This window comes from Chiroxiphia lanceolata, chromosome 3, assembly GCF_009829145.1.
Source record: "Chiroxiphia lanceolata isolate bChiLan1 chromosome 3, bChiLan1.pri, whole genome shotgun sequence".
Lineage (NCBI taxonomy): Eukaryota > Metazoa > Chordata > Aves > Passeriformes > Pipridae > Chiroxiphia > Chiroxiphia lanceolata.
In genome coordinates this window covers 94,870,964-94,888,545 of record NC_045639.1, presented here as the reverse complement: position 1 = coordinate 94,888,545, position 17,582 = coordinate 94,870,964, and the positions used below count along the sequence as shown (strand labels likewise).

At 37.3% G+C, this 17,582-nt stretch overlaps 1 protein-coding gene across 5 annotated transcripts in view; it reads right to left on the bottom strand.

Annotated features, from left to right (window-relative positions):
• The window catches only part of CSMD1 (CUB and Sushi multiple domains 1), a 1,084,078-nt gene that overhangs the window by 86,009 nt on the left and 980,487 nt on the right, over positions 1 to 17,582 (bottom strand). For all 5 annotated transcript variants that reach the window (XM_032681799.1, XM_032681800.1, XM_032681801.1 and 2 more), the window contains 2 exons: positions 10,037 to 10,225; positions 5,892 to 6,038 (listed from right to left, as the gene is read on the bottom strand). In XM_032681799.1, coding sequence (XP_032537690.1) covers positions 5,892 to 6,038; positions 10,037 to 10,225 — 336 coding nt within the window. The remainder of the gene's footprint in view (positions 1 to 5,891; positions 6,039 to 10,036; positions 10,226 to 17,582) is intronic.

Genomic DNA, 17,582 nt, shown 5'->3' with positions numbered 1-17,582 from the left:
TCACATATAACTAGTCAATGGATGTGTGGACAGCAACACAGATAAACACTGATTTCGCATTTGCAGGACCACACTCTTCCTTAACAAAGCATATTCTCTTAATAGCTGGAACATTTAAACATCTGTGCTGAGGTTTTTTTTTGCTGTTTGAGACACTCTGTCTAAGGGAAGTTCAGTTAAATAACTCCCAATTAAAAATTAAAATTCCTTTAAACTGGATGTCCAAAACTCCCAGGGGATTTTGTAGGTTTCAGTCTCTACAGTGAATAATATAATATTTTCTCTAAGAATTTATTTTAGCAAAGGGTCTGATTTCCCATCAGTATCTTTGATCAATAGTAAAAAAATAATATGAAGAAGATATTTACAAGTATTCATAGAAATAGTACTATGTTTGGAATTATAAATATACAAAAAACTTTCCTTCAAATCCTTTGTTTAGCTTACATGCTAAATTTTATGTTGACAGATAAAGAGTCACAGCTTAATACACTGCTTCCTTCTAACTTTCTCTTTTGGATACTTACTTGTCTTCATCATCATATTACCAGGGAATCTTAAGTCTTTATACTGCTATTCTTTAAATATTCAGTGCGCTAGAGTGTTACCATAATTTTCACTTTAGACTCTCTATAGATAAGAAATTTGACACTGGTTTAAGTAATTAGGTAAGGTCGCACAAGAGAATTAAACGTACCTCTTCTGATTACCAACCCATTTCCTTAATTAATGGACCATCCATTTCCCTTTATAATGTACAGAATCAAAATGGAGAACAATGCTCAACCAAGCAACAAGAAAGGATTGGGCTGTCATTCTTTTTCTTTTGCATTTTAGCTTTAAATCTAACAAATAAATAGCATGAAAACACAAGGTAAACTTGCAAAGGCCTATTCCCTTTTTAGTGATATAATTGTAAATGTCTACCCCTCCAAAAACTAAACATCTAACTAAATAACCTGCTATTTATAGGATAGACTTTCTTACTGATGATTCAACATTTATAAATGATCCTGCTTATTTGTCTTGATTCAAATTACTGTATAAACCTCCACTGGGACCTTCCCGCTGTATTTATTACAGCAAATCACCACGTACAAGTTTAGGAACCAGAAAAGAAAAAATTATACAGAATCTGATGAACTTCTTTGTACAGTTGCCTTGTTACTAATAACCAGCTTTACTGGAAAACGTAAAGACAAACCAATCAATAGCTTTTTCTTTTAAACTGAAATGGAGAGGGAGTAGGAACAGTAGTTTCCTATGTACAAAGCTTGAAAATAACATGAAATGAATGGTGAAGAATTATGTTTCTCACAAAAACATGTGAGGTTAAAAGAACATTATTAAGGTGCGTTGGCTTGACCCTGATGCCGGGTACCCACCAAAGCTGCTCAACTGCTCCCCTTCTCAGCTGGACAGGGGAGAGAAAAATATAATGGAAGGCTTGTGGGTTGAGATAAGGACAGGAAGAGATCACTCTCAATTACCCTCGTGGGCAAAACAGATTCAGCTTGGTGAAATTAATTTAACTTATTACCAATCAAATTAAAGTAGAATAATGCAAAATAAAACTAAATCTTAAAAGTCTTCCCCCTTGCCCACCCCCTTCCCCCACTTTTCCCCAGGTGTTCTGGTTTATCTAGGAGAGAGTTCATTTTCTTCATAGTCACTAATATGAGGCTGTGTTTTGGATTTGTGCTAAAAATAGTGTCAATAATACATGGATGCTATTGCTGAGCAGCACTTACAGAGTCAAGGCCTTTTATGATCCTCACACCACTCCACCAGTGAGGAGGCTGCGGGTGCACAAGGATCTGGGAGGGGACACAGCTGGGACAGCTGACCCGAACTGACCAAAGGGACAGTCCACAACATATGATGTCATGCTCGACAATAAAAGGTACAGGAAGAAGAAGGAAGGAGAGAAGTTTGGTTTTATGGTGTTTGTCTTCCAAAGTCTCCATTAAGGTGTGATGGAGCCCTGCATTCCTGGAGATGGCTGAACACCTGGCAATGGGAAGTAGTGAATGAATTCCCTGTTTTGATTTGATTGCATGTGCCGCTTTTATTTTACCTATTAAAGTTTATATGTTTATCTTATCCAACATGTTTTCTCATTTTTACTCTTTTGATTCTCTACCTCATCCTTTGTCCTGCTCGGGGGGGAGTGAGCAAGCAGCTGGGTGTGGCTTAGTGGCCTGTTGGAGTTAAAGAGCAATGTAGAGTTCAAATGGGTGTTGCAGTCAGTTCATCACACATAGTTCCTGCCGCTCCTTTCTCCTTTGGAGGAGTATCCTTCACACTCTTTCCCTGCTCCAGCATGGTGTCCCTCCCACAGGAGATAGTCGTCTATGAACCTGTCCAAAGTGAGTCTTTCCCACAGGTTGCAGTTCCTTACAATCTGCTCTAGCACAGATCCCTTCCATACAGTGCAGTCCTTCAGGAACAGACTGCTCCAGTTCAGGTCCCCCATGGAGTCACAAGTTCTGCCAGCAAATCTGCTCCAGTGTGGGCTCTTCTGTCCATGTGTCCACAGGTCCTAACAGGAGTCTTCTGCACCACAGGTTTCCCATGATGTCACAGCCTCCTTCAGGTATCCACCTGCTCTAGCATGGGGTCCTCCACAGGCTGCAGGGGGACAGCCTGTCCTGCACCCTGGTCTTCACCACAGTCTGCAAGAGAATCTCTGCTCTGGCACTTAGATCACCTCCAGCACCTTCTTCTTTACTGGTCTTGGTGTCTGCAGAGTCCTCACTTGCACATATTCTCACTCCTTTCTTCTGTCTGCTGCTGAGGCTGGTTTTTTTCTCTTCTTAAGTACATTATTGCAGAGGCACTACCACCATGGCTGATGGGCTTGGATGTAGCCAGCAGTCAGTCTGTCTTGGAACTGGCTGGACTTGGTGGAAACATTAGACATGGTGGAAACTTCTGACAGCTTCTCACAGAAGCCACAGTTGTAGTCCCCCGCCATAAAAATCTGGCCACTCAAACCCAATATGGTGGGGTTTGTAATACATACATCTATATATATCTAGTTCTATTGGCAGGAAATTACAAAGCAGCTAAGTAACCACTTGCTTTATTTACTTTTGAATGATTTACCAAAAGTTAAACAAAAGCCTGTAAATGTTACAGAGGCAATGTCAACTTGAAAAGTAGCAAGTGAAGTACCCAACTGGTTCCCAAGTCCTTGTACCTCCACCGGGTATGCCAGGTACTGTAGTGCACTCTCATTCTTTCTACTGCTACTTAAAAAAGAAACTTCTTCTTTTCTATGCTTTTATCGCAGCTTTCCTGAGTAGGAATATGCTGCAGGGTTATAAATCATTGAGGCAGAAAAACTAAGAAGCATGTTCTTCAGGAGTCTTTCAAAGCAGTTTCAAACTTTCATCTCTTATAGAGTGGGTTTCCTAGCCTGGGCTCAGCCAGTTCCACTTTCTGCACTCACAGATCTTCCCTATTTGTAATATACTGCACAGTTTGGGTAGAAACCAGCTGCACCAGGAAGTCAAGTTCAAGCACTACAAAAGCATTAAAAAAAAAGATATTTCAGCACACAAGACCTTTTCCTTTTTTTTTTTTTTTCTTCCATTTTAGTGACTTTACCATACTATATCCCTTTCAAAGAAAAAAAAAAAGCATTACTTCCCTAGAGCTGCAAGAAAATCTAACAGATGCTTCCCCTCCTGGCTTCATTATGCCATACAGATACTCCATAGACTAAGAAAGAGATCATTTAATATCTAGGTGTTAGTGTAGTTAGAAAATGCCTTATTTAGACTAAAATTGTGCTAGTGCCTCTATAATATGTCAAAGCCCTTAAAAGAATACCCCCTCCTCTGTAATGCTATGACTTTTTTCTACTGAGATTTAGTGAAAAGCCTTAAACCACAAGATAGAAAACATACCATTAATATTAGAAAACAGCTTACACAACTAAAGTTGGACGCTAAAGAAAATATTAAACATTTTTCTGAAAGCTTCTATACTTTTGAACAGTGAACAAAATTTGTAGCTACAAATGAAATCTATTTGTGACAAAGCTACAATTTACAAAATTTTGTGCACCGGCATAGCTGGAGAAGAGAAGGGTTATGGGAGGGCAGTAATTCATTTCAATAGGTTCTTCATTATGAGGAAGCCTGCTGGCTCAGTCACAGCTGCCACAGTATCAATAGCCTTTTTAGGATCTTGCATTTTTCCTATTTTCATGATGTTGCTCTCCCTCATTAAGATTCAAATCCAATTGTTTATGCTGCCGCTCACTGTTACTCTTCTTTCATGCTGATTATTTCCATTGAATCTCATGTAAAATGTACAGAAGTTTAGAGAAAAATGCAGGCAGTGACTGCTAGTGAAGTGGAAAAAGCTAAACTGTTGTTTGTTCCTAAAACATAGCCATAAGGATTGCATATCTATCTCCAGCCTCCCAATTTTATTTTTGCAGTTAGTGCCATAATAATTGATGAATTGAGCTTAGCAATTAGACAGACCACTTCTTCACTACTGCAAAACGTGTTTTGTGTACAAGCAAAGATATAAAATAATTTCCCTAAATTCCTCAAAAATAAGTCTCCTTAATAATTTGATGCTTACAAAACAAATCCTTCACATGAAGTCTACTCTTGTGACCCTGATATTGCTTCTTCACTTTGAATTAACAACTGAAGGCCCACTCCCTTCATTGCCACACATTTGAGGCTGTGGTTTTCTTTGTTTGCTCTTGAACACTCTCAATCCATCTATTAAGTCCTGCAATTGCTTTTTCACTATGAAAAACTAGGTGAATCTCCAGTATGCTTGAAAACAACTTTCCTTTCCATCTCTCAGTTTCAGTCTGCCTGTAGTAATATTTCAAAGACTTCTTGCAAGCTGGAGATAATGCTTTTACTGACTCCTTTTTTTCGTGACTGCTCACAGTTCTGCTTATAGTTCTTAAATCCCCCAAACAACAATTATTATGCTCTGAGCTGAGCCCTGATCTTCTGTTTCAGCAACAAGAGAAACTTTACAGAAGTTAGGCAGGCAGTGCATGGATGGTACAGAAAAGAAGTGAGCTTTAACATGACTAAATGGGAGATACTTGGTGCTTGATGAAATGTTCTGCTAAAACATTCTTAATATTCCTTTCTCTAATTCCTACTGAAAATTATTAAGAACCAAAATTAACACACACAACCATTACATTGCTAATCAAGTCCAAACACAAAAAAAGCGCAAACGTTAATGACAGCAATTGTCACCTCTCTCTCTCACACACACTATTTACATCATGTAAATGATCCCTAAACCAAGTCTTTTAGTACCATTGTAGATGTATGAGTGGAAAGATCTTAAACAGACTGAAGACTGAGTAAGGGTCATTATGTCTAATCCAGTACTGCAATACATTTTTTCTAACTTTTTTTATTAATAAGGAAAATAATTTTGACACTAGTTAGATGGACTGTTTACATATTTTCATGTCACCACAATGCCAGATTCATATGCAGCCTGTTGAAGAGATGAGAGATTCCTCCCCCATCCCAGTTTTCCATTTGTATATGAAGAAAAACACAGTATTGAGAGTTGTGAATTGCAACTCTAGAATACGGTAAACCTAAGAGCTATCCTTACTACTACATTTCAAAGGCCTCACACCAGGTCTGATAAGACAAGAGAGCAGGTGCAGAGAGAAGTATTAATTGGAGAAGCATTAATCTGGAGATCTTTGGCACACTGGAAAAAAATGGAGAGATCAAGTTCTGTGCTTACCTTAAAAAACAGAATGCTTAAACATCCTTAAAATGTACATTATCATAAATTATCTTCATGTTTTTAAGTGCAGCTGGACGATAGTATTTATAGTCACAAAGTACAATTTAATGGAACGCTTTAGTAGTTACCTGAGTAACGGATCTTGAATCCTTTCTTGCTGGTTGCATGATCCGTTGACCAGCGGAGATAGAGCTGATTCATTTTGCTTGTGAAGTTCAGTTGCCCAGTATGATTCCCACTTAAAGCAACCAGTAAAGGACTTTGCCCAGAAGAACCTTCAGAGATGAAAAAAGAAACTATTGAAGTTTTAAAGTGCAATGAGTTTAAGTGAATGTGAACACAATAGGATAGGAAATAAGCTGACATTTTCAGAGAAATAATTAACAGATCTCTATTAAAACTGTCCATCCGGTTTTAGGTTTTCATTAGGGGGCACAATAAAAGATATTGGTACAAACAAATAGAAATATAAACCAATATATTTTTGTGATTTTGCCACAAACACTGAAAAAAAAGTGGATTTTCTAAAAAAATTATTCATTTCTATCTGACACAGTTACATTGAATGAAGTTGTGTTTCTACTCCTTGTCTTTTTATATCTATTATTTATTAAATTTCTTATCTAACTAGTGAGCGGTAGCAGATTTATACATTCTTTGACATCATACATCTTGAATAGTTTAAACACCACCATATTATGTGGTAAACACAGAGTTAAAAATGCTCCTTCAAATATAAGATCATCACAGTGTACAAGTGCTATGAATTTACATACTTTTCTGTGACTCAGCTCTATTAATGAGTGTGTTTATTACAGTTTCATTTTAGTGTGAAAAGATACACAGGTATGGTAAATACAGGATGTTGAAAAAATATGTTCTGGCACTAGACTGCTATCTTCACCACAATAAAACCATAAAAGCATAAAAAATTATTTTTGGGGCTAATTATATAATAGAACAACATATATTATAGAGAAAAACAATATTCATCAATCCAATCTCTAAACAAAAGCTTTCCAAAACATGAAATGGCACCTTTTTCCTCCATATGAATATTGTGTTTTCTCCAGCTGAACCATTCCCCTTCATATGCACACTATGCTTTTGCTCCATGTTTTTTCAAGTCTAGGAGAGCCATGTTCAACCAACATTATCTTGGTCACAGTTGCTATTACAAATAAAGAGCTGCTTCATTCACTTTTTTTGCTGAGTTTGAACAGCTGCAGCCTAATCAGTTCTTATGTTACATGAAAATACAAAAATAAAACTGAATCAAATGACACCTAAAAATTGAATGCAATTGTTGTCAACCTCCTCCTCCTCCAGTCCAATAAAAAAAACCAAATGTGTATTTTCTCACTGCGACATTTCAGGTACAAAAGGGAGGCTATAGAAACCACAACAAACCATAAATATTAAGACCACCTCCCAGTTCTTAGGAACTGCAGTTCAGTCACCATAATGACAATATTACAACTAAATAACTATTGCTAAACATCTTCTAAATAATAAATGCATATACAAAATAAGAACAAATAAACATAGCTTTAGGCACAGGTTGCCCAGCATGCCCTCATCAAAATGCTTGGTGACTTGTTTGTTTATCATATTAGGGAGTTAGTGTAGGGAGTTAGTGTTTAACAATTACAGTGTAGGATAAACAATAAAGAATGCTAAAGTCAATTCTTATTTTTGCTTGAAAAAATGATTCAGAATGTGGCATTTCACTCAGTTACTCTGCGCTTCACTCTGGGTTTTTGTAAAATCGGTTTAATACACATGTTACAGTTGGGAATGTATATGTTCTTTCTAAATTCTCAAATAAAGGGACTAAAAGAGTACAGTTACTAATAAAGACCCACTACATACAACAAGGTGAGAATCCTTATTAGTGATCATGAAATTAGTCTAGAGCATCATATGCCACACCACATTTTTTAGTCATTGGGAGATCAGAGGATTGATTCAATGTGTTTTAGTTTGCTTTGCTTTTCTTGGAGTTGAGTTTCAGTTTCTTTACCTTACCTAGCAGGCAGCTGTTCAGATGGTCTTCAGGAAGGTCAGCAACATGACTTAGGTGTTCTTGAGTCTGACATTTTTTTAATTATTGTTTCAGAATTTGTCTATATAAGGAAATAAAAACTCAACTTCTGCTACAGTGATGTGTCATATGATGCTTTTCTGAATATTAGGTAAAAGTTGACGTTTCCTTCTATTTTCAATGAAAAAAATTTTGTGGTTTAGTTCAGGGAGAAAAAAAGAACTTTTCTGTATTAAATGTATGCTATTCTATGTGAATAGACTGAATGTAGTGTTTTCAAGTTCAAAATACTTTATTAACTCTATTCATAGTACATTTATGGCTTCTCTGGTTTAGAATTCAGATGGATTTCTTAAAGGTATGACTTATAGGGAATGTCTAACAGGCTTATTGGTCCCAGTTGACCAGGGTGACCTCAGTGACTGGATGCCTATCCTGATCATCGTCCAGCTGCTGAAGCATCATAATTTACAGTGAAGTCAGGTAGGTCCAGTCACTGTTGTGGTTTGCATTCCAAAGCTGCCTTGTAAAGTAATCAGAGACATGTGCCTTAGCAAACATTATTTCTGTAAAATTTGTCTTTCCAATCTTTATACAGTTTCTGCATCAAGTTTGATGATGTATCTTAAGCTGGTTTAGATAGGTCAGTGCAGTTCTACTAACCTAGATAAACTATACACTGTTTTGGACCACACAAGATCCCACAATATGACATATTTGTTGCAAAATGCAGCAATGCAGGGAAAAGCCAAAGCTAGCTCTGAATGAGCTAATCTGAGTTATAGCCATCAATGGAAGCAATACAGCCATATCAGCATTGCCTTCTGCCCAACAAAGTCATCATGCTGAGGTGTAGAACTAATTAGTCCAGCAAAGCACATTGCTAATGTGGCCACAGGGACACAAGCATCTCTGCAAGGTACTGCAATGTGCCATATTTGAATATCAACTTGTTGAGAGCTAGCTCAGGAATCTCTACATGGCACTGTAATTGAGAGGTTTTAAATATGCCATTATCTTCCTCACTTAAGGTTGCTGGTAGGTGGTAGAAAAAATTATTTCTGTAAAGCTGAAGTAGAGATGAATTTGTAAGAATATAATGAAAACAAGTGATCAGACCACTAAAAAAATTCCAGGTATGCTATACAGCTTCTTGAGGTTAAATACAAAATAGAGTGCAGGAAAAGCTAGTCGTAATAGATTTCTTGCAGACTTTTTTCTGCAGTAACCTGGCACAGACCAACATACATGTTATGAAGAAAAAAATACGCTAATGAAGTGGCATTTTTAAAAGAACTAAAAATATCATGGGTTTTTCCAGAATTTTGTTATCAAAAAGTGAAAACAAACTGATAATTTTAGACATTAAAAACTTATTATTTAAGAGAAATACTTGGAGCAAGATACTGAAAAAGATGTGTCCTTTTCATATTTTTCATGCTATGAAACTCCCATAGTGAATATTAATTGTTTCTATCATAATTATCATATATTCTTGGTTAATGAGCAATGATATGATAATGGTTTCCAAATGAATAAACATATATTTAAGACAATCAGAAACTAGTTATCCTAATCAATCAGTGAGAACAGAACAAGTGACAATAAGTTCAGAATTCAGCAGAAAATAAGAATTAAGTAGGGCCCTTTGAGAGGTGATACTGTGAGTAGCACTAGAAACTGGATTTTTGTCATTTCTCTACTCTTTGTCTGAAAACAGATGGTCAAAAAATCTAACAGTGGTATATTCAAACAGTGATCTGCACTGTTCTGCTATGCTATGGTGAAAGTAGACAGAATTTGAACTCAAATTTGAGTATTTAGACTCAATTAATTTTATTAATTTTGACAAATGGAATTATAAGCCCAAAATATTTCCTTACCAGAAATGACCCCTTACAGACCAGCATGTTAATTTCTCCTTTTAGACACCTCCATACATTTCCCAGGAAACAGGAAATTGTGTGACTTTCATAGGGATGCTGCAGCTCTACTGCTCCTGCTCTGACAATACCTAAGAACATTTAAAAGTTTCTTTGTCTTGAATACATCTATAAAAAATTTAATTGGCTAACAGATTTAGATTTAAGGCAAAATTAATAGAAATCCTGAACTGCTGTTTGAGTTTCAGATTTGTCACTGCACTATGAAACCAACAACTGGAAATCAAGGCCCAGTCAACACAATCTTTGGTCTTTTGTGATTAGGTAGAATTTAAATCTCTCTTACCATCAAATACCTCCAGCTCATCAAATTGCTTTTCACTTTGAAACATTTCTACAAAAATGGAGATGTTATATCCTGGCTCAACCTTTATAGTCCAAGAACATGTCTGAGAGTTGGGATAGGTGCCTGGATAACCTGGACTGAGGATCACTCCTGATGATTCTGTACGGATTTCATTCGCTGGACATTGTGCTAAAAAGGACACAAAAGGAAGAACAACAAGAACAGCAATGAAATAAAGTGCTTCCTTTCCATTAAATGCATGCTTCAGGTTCAGTTTCCAAATGAAAACATGTTAAAACTATATTCTAGATGGAAGAAACAATAAAGTTCCCTATAGTACCCACAGAAACAGGACCGCTTTTGTAAACCTAGCATTAGGAAATAAGATACTAATTATAGTAAAACATTAATCCAGAAATACAATAGAGCCCAAATGGTTTTCAGTCAAGGGATTTACATATGGTGGCACGATCAAAACAGGTGAGGTAAAAGTCCAGGTAAAACTTTTTATTTGGAAACTGTATTCTATTTACAGTCTTAAAAACATGACCCAGATCATTTGAAAGATATGTGTTTTTAGCTAAGTGTTCATTTTGGACACAGAATGCTCCAAGTCATTCAAGACAGACCTTCTCAGAAACCACTTCCCCTGTGAACTCAAAATAAACTCAGAACTCACAATAAACTGTAGTTTCACCTAGTATTCACAGGCATTTATGATCTCTGTATATTGCAACGACTATACGATATTAAAATATTGTAAAGTTTACATCCCAAATACCGATTTTGATTATGAAGTTCTTTTTTTGGTCACTGTTTTTCTTTAACATTTTGCCTGTCCTGCCTCTTTCGTGTTGAAGTCTGATACATTTTGTCCACGGTTTCATAAAAGATGTGCATTTTAACAATTTTTTTTGTAAGATTCACAAATACATCTTGACAGAGATTCATTCCTGGAAACTGTCTGGCATAGTACCCAGGTACTTGCATAAATTAAAGGTTATAAGAAAGGGGAAAAACATAACAGAGAAAAACATGATCGGACAAAAATATATTACAGTGGAAAAACCACACGTAAATATGAGAAACGAACATTAAAAACTGGACTATTTCCCTTAGAGGGCCTATTGCAAAATTGGAGGTGAAATTTAGGTTTAGTAATAGATAAAAAATTTGCTCAGTCAGAGAGAAAAATGTCAACTTGTGGAAAGTAGGAATGTAATATTCAAGTGAGAAGAGGTAACCAAGAAGGAGGAACAAGATGTGGGCTGGGAAAAAAACGGCAAGCAAGGAATTCTTCCGTGGCATGTATCCCTTTCTGATATCATTTGACAGTACTACCTGTAGCATACAGTATCTCTAAGAGGTAAAGCCATTTTTCGTAGAAAATCCTGAGAGGGGAAAAGCCTATGGGACAATGGTATATAAAGTCATAGGAATTCTTTTCAGAATTTTAATCCATAGATTGTCTCTTAATGTAGGAATACCTGTCACAGCCAGCATGGCTTTGTGAGAGGAAAGTCCTGCTTATCAAACCTAATTTCCTTCTATGACAAGGTAACCCACCTAGTTGATCAGGGGAAGCCTGTTGATGTCCTCTTTTTGGATTTCAGTAAAGCTTTCAGTACTGTCTCTCACAGTATCCTTCTGCACAAAATGTCCAGCACACAGTTGGATGAACATATTATATGGTGGGTGAGGAATTGGCTCATGGGTCAAGCAAGAGGGTAACAGTGAATGGGGGAACATCAGACTGGCGACTTGTCAACAGTGGGGTTTCACAGGGCTCCATCTTGGGCCCTGTGTTCTTCAACATCTTCATAAACGACTTGGATGCAGGACTGGAAGGGATACTAAGCAAGTTTGCAGACGAAAAAGCTGGGAGGAGCTGTTGACTCCCTCAAAGGCAAGGAGACCCTACAGAGACCTCGAAAATTAAAGGGCAATCACCAACCATACGAAGTTAAACAAGGGAAAATGCAGATTCTGCACCTGGGATTGGGCAACCTTGGATGTACATACAGACTGGGGAATGACATGCTGGAAAGCAGTGCTGCAGAAAAGGATCTGGAGGTGCTAGTCACTGGCAGTTAAATATGTGTCAGCAGTGCCCTGGCAGCCAGGAGGGCCAACTTTGTCCTACATCAAGCAAAGCACCTCCAGCCGGTTGAGGGAGTGGGTTGTTCCACTCGGCTCTGCACTGCTGTAGTCTCACCTTGAATATTGTGTGCAGTTCAGACACTGCAATATAAGAAAGATATTCAGCTATTAGACAGTGTCCAAAGGAGGGCAACAAAGATGGTGAAGGGCTTTGAGGGGAAGTTGTATGAGGAGCAGCTGAGATCACTTGGTGTGTTCAGCCTGGAGAAAAGGAGACTGAGGGGAGACCTCATTGCAGTCTACAACTTCCTTGTGAGGGGAAGAGGAGGGGCAGGCACTGATCTCTTCTCTGTGGTGACCAGTGACAGGACCTGAGGGACTGGTCTGAAGTTGTGTCAGGAGAGGTTTAGGCTGGATATTAGAAAAAGGTTCTTCACCTAGAGGGTGCTGGAATAGGATCCCCAGGGAAGTGGTCACAGCATCAAGCCTGACAGAGTTCAAGAAGTGTTTGGACCAATATTCTCGGGCATGGTGTGACTCTTGGGAATGGTCTTTTGCAGGGCTAGGAGTTGGACTCTGTGATCCTTGTGGATCCCTTCCAATTTGGCATATTCTGTGATTCTGTGATTATTTTTCATTATCTTAAAATGAAACGCACTGTTTTTCTGACTTTCTATATTGTTCAGAAGAAGACAAGAATAAAGTGCTCTCACTCAAGAATATGCAGAAAGTACGAGTAAACCAGCAAATTATCATAGAAAAACATTGGGTAGAAACATACTGTCAGATAAATAACTATTTTCCCTCAGTTAGGTAGATTAGACTTATTTCTGAGCAGAAGTCTGATTAGCAACATGAGATTTCCTGTCAGACGTTGCAGTAAAAGTGCTCATCAGTGATGAAGAGTAGCTGACATGACATAGTTCCACAATCTGCTTTAACCCATAGTATCATTCTTTATGCTACAGGACTATTTTAAGAAAGAAAAAGGTGGCTTTTACGATCCAGTATTGGCTTCACTGGAACATTTGTTAAAATGTTGAAGTCTACTGGAGTAACTTGAGGATTAAGAGCTGATCTTCAAAGTCATAAATTAGTAGTATCCTGGAGAAATCAGTAACGCTGTCAGATTTTTCACAGCAAGACACAGTGATTCTTTTCAACACTGGAAAACTATCACCTCTCTGGATAAACTATGCTTTAAGAAACAGCTACCATCAACTAAACATGACAAAAAAGTAGGTGCAAAGTGTCATTTGGAATGGGAAATGCGACTGTAGTAAGTACCTCCAGAGTGTTTTTTGTAAACGGGCCATAGTTAAAAACTACCATCAGAGAAAGTAAGGATATAAATATCTTTTTTTGCCTGCTTTTCCTCAGCTTGTTAGGGAGTTAGGGAAATGACCATTGATCAAATTACTCATGAAACCAATTATTTAGTTGTCATTCAGATTTGAGGTCTGCAAACAAAATCTGTGTTACACACATACAGTCAAGACAAGACTAAAGCCTGGTGACCTCATTAAATGGAAAGCCTGATGGTACATATTCTTCCAGAAAAGTTTACAGTTGGGTTAATCTGAAAGACTATTATCATAGCCTTTATAAGGGTCGTCTTTCAGCTAAATTTCCACAGGTATCATTTCCAAAGAGATGCACTATAAATGTCTTAAGAACCGGGTGCATGAATTTCTGTTTACTTACTCCATTAGCTGAAGTTTTCAGAATCTTGGATGTAGGATTGTCAACTAAGATTCAAAATTACATTTTGAAAAGTCCAAGATTAGCTTACAGTGATCCCCAGAACATTGTCACAGTGTTGCATTAACTCAAAAAATTCACTGCGAGCATCTTAAAGAAATGGAGTCAAGGAAAGAAGTGCAATGAAACCATAGAGGAAAGTCACCAATTCAGAGAAGTGAAAAATGTTAGTTTCCTTTGGGAAAAAAGAAATGTTATAGAACAGGAAGAAAGACAATCACACTCTGATAGCACAGACACATTGACTGTGAACATCTCAGAAACCTGTGGCAATGCTACAGATGAAAACTGGTGAGAATGGTCTGCAAAAAGAAAAAGAGACAGGAATAGGAAACTGGGAGGAGTAGGGGGGAAGGATAAAAAAACCAAAGAAATTACTTTTCCTGCCTTTTTATTTCACCTACTTTGCTCTTAGATCACTTATTTTTTCTTGTAAAGGACACCAGAGACAAAAAGTGAGGGAAAGCGACAAGAAAATAGTTTATTTGCTAGGTTTGAAAAAATAACAACAAAAAAATATGTTTTTCAAAAGCACGTAAAAGTTTTCAATAACAGAGAAAGACTGCTCCCAGCTTTCTCATTCCTCACAGTTGAATCTTAAGAAGGAATCTGAAACTAATTTATTCATCACAGGGGGAAATGTGCCTTTTGCAGATATTTCCTCATGCCCTTCTCTCATAACTAAGCAAAAGTATGAAGTTACTTTGTAATTAAAAACATTTCTTTGGTGGATTAATATTAAAAATCAGCAGCTCAAAGGTCAGAGAATTTCCTTGAACAAATAACCACATGAACACAACATAAGAAAGAGATCAATGCAGGATTGCTGTAGAAATTCTTTCCTCCATATATTCTATTGTATTCGCTTACCAGACTTCAGAACCTTACTAGCAAAACAATTCCCAAAAGGAAGAAGTACTGCTCACATTAAAAAAAATGCACCTTTCTAATACAAATCAGTGCAAATAGCGATGCAAAGGATGAAAGGGGATATGGAATATTCCCCTACAGTACTGATACAAACCCAGCATATTCTTAGAACAGAACATTCAGTAAAATTGAAACCCTTATGTCCTTCTAATCTGTAAATAGCTCTTGCCTTTAGCATGGCTAACCTTTTGCAACCGAACATGCCTATCTCGTATTGGCCTTTTTAGCCACCAACATGCTTGCAAAAAACGTGGGTAGAGCCCTTCCCAAATCTTCATTCGAGAAACCCAGCCATGATGATGATGATAAAAATGGAGTATGCTAAATACAAGGTGCTTCGGCTGAGGCAAACATATTTGTGTTGGTTTAGCTGAGACGGAGTTAGTTTTCCCCTCAGCAGCCCTCACAGTGCTATGCTCTGTATTGGTAGTTAGCAAGGCGTTGTTAACATATCAGAGTTGTGGCTACTACTGAGCAGGGCTGGTACAGCATCATCCCTGTCTCTCCAACATAGCGGCTCACATCCCCCCAGCAGTCTGGAGCTGAGCAAGATCTTGGAAGAAGGCATAGCAAGGACAGCTGAACCAAACTAACCAAAGGGATATTCCGTATAATATGACATCTGCTCAGCAATAAAAGCTAAAAGGAAAGAGGAGGGAGGGGGGACATTCATTATTTACAACAGCTACACATGCTAAGCCCTGCTTCCTGAGAAGTGTCTGGACATCACTTGCTGATGGAAAGTAGAGAATAAAATATTTAGGTTTTTTCCTTTGCTTGTGCATGAGAACTTTCATTTTTGCTTTAGTAAACTGCCTTATCTTGACCTACGAGTTTTTATCCCCTGTATTTTTTTCCCCCTTCTTGCTGAGGAGGGAAGTGATAGAGTGGCTTGGTGAGCACCTGGCATCCAGCCAAGGTCAACCCTCCACAATATTCCCCTGTTGATACTGTTTCTTCTATTTGTCAGTCAATTAACATGTTAACATTATACTCTTCAGTTAGATACTTTCTGGACTCTCTTCTGTCAGTTAAATTACAGGATGACTCAACTCCTTACACTTCTAGAATGTTAGGAATTGATGTGAAGTTTACCAACAAAGAAAATCTGAGCTGCAAAACAGAACTAGACAGTTGAGCGCCCCAATATAGTTAATTATCATTTATTTATAAGTATATCCCATGAATTTTAAAAATGGCTATTATAAAATAGTTTGGAATGATAACAGGAATAATTACTTTAAAAAAAAACCCCAAAATACTTTTAGGCATATCGTAGGACATAAGTAATCTATTTTGCATTCATTTTTAATAATATTGTTGCACATGTAAATTTCAAGTACTGTAATTTGTTAATTTGCATAGATTCATATATGAGACAATGCTTACAGAAGAACAACAGGAAACACTAACTATATGCTGTACAGTCACATGTAACTATGGGCAGTGGGGTGGTGTCATGAGAAGAGTAATTCTGCAGCATATCTCACATCATATCCTAGTTTCGAGACACAGATTACTTTAACTGGATTTTGGAGGAATCTGTTTCAGGTTTTTTGGGGAAGGCCTGACCATCTAATAGTACTTCTGTTGTCTTCATCTTTGATTTTGCTTTTCATTCATAAATATTATCACCACAGTAGGACAATATTATCACACCACCTTTCAGACTTAAGTGTTTGAGCAGCTTAAAGATTATATTAGAGACCTTTACCTTATACTAAAAGTCCGTTATCTGTTTTACTAATCTGTCAATTTTTGTGACCAATATGGGAATACTTCTGGCTGCCACAATGTTCATCATACTTTAATTTACATCTCTACATTTCCCTAACAGCAATTACAAAATGAAAGGAATTTGTCCCAAGAGGATATAAGGGTAGGATGAGAACAGGGGTTTTGAGCTTATAAACAGAAATCACAAATGTTCAACTACTGGTAAACATAAACTCATGACAGCATGTTCTGTAGGGTGCCTGGGGCTCTGCACATTAGAAAACACCTGGTAAGTTATCACAGCACCAAGCATTTTAAGGAAGACCCTCCTCATAGAGACCAGATAGGAAGGGAAAGGGAGTTGTAAGAAAGCTGCAGTGTGGTGTGATTACAGCTGCTCTGGTGGTCGTTCGTTCAGAGTGATGTAGAAGTGGTCACAGAGACTCATTTTTCTTACCTGTCAGATATGTTGTCAGACTTGCATATAGCATCCTAGAACCTGGCCTTCTATCATATAAATATATTTATTGCCCACTAAAATATAGTGGCACAGCTCAGGAAAATGGAAAGTTTTCTAGTATCTTTAAAAAATGTGAAGCTGATTTAAACAAGGACTATGTAAAAGATTGTAAATAGTGGGTAAAATGCAGAAATACAAGAAGACAGTCCAAAAATTAGCCCGAAATACAATATGCAAATTCCATAGCAAGTAGCAATTTTTTTCAAGTCTATCAGGATCAAATAGTGTTTTACAAGAACAGTTCCATACTGCGTCATCTGAAAAGAAATAGAATTGGAAAGGGTATTGAGAAGGATGGCAAGAACAATTAAAGGTACGAAATATCCTCTGGTCTATAGAATCTTGTCATAAATATGGTGAATAGAGAACAACTTATTACTGTTTTTTTTCTCCATAAGAACTGGAGGACTTGAAGTGAAAACAGTAGGTGTTAAGTTCAAAGCAGACAGAGAAATGACTTCACATATTACATAAATAAATTGTGCAACTGCTTGCACAAAGCTTTGTGGATTTAATGCA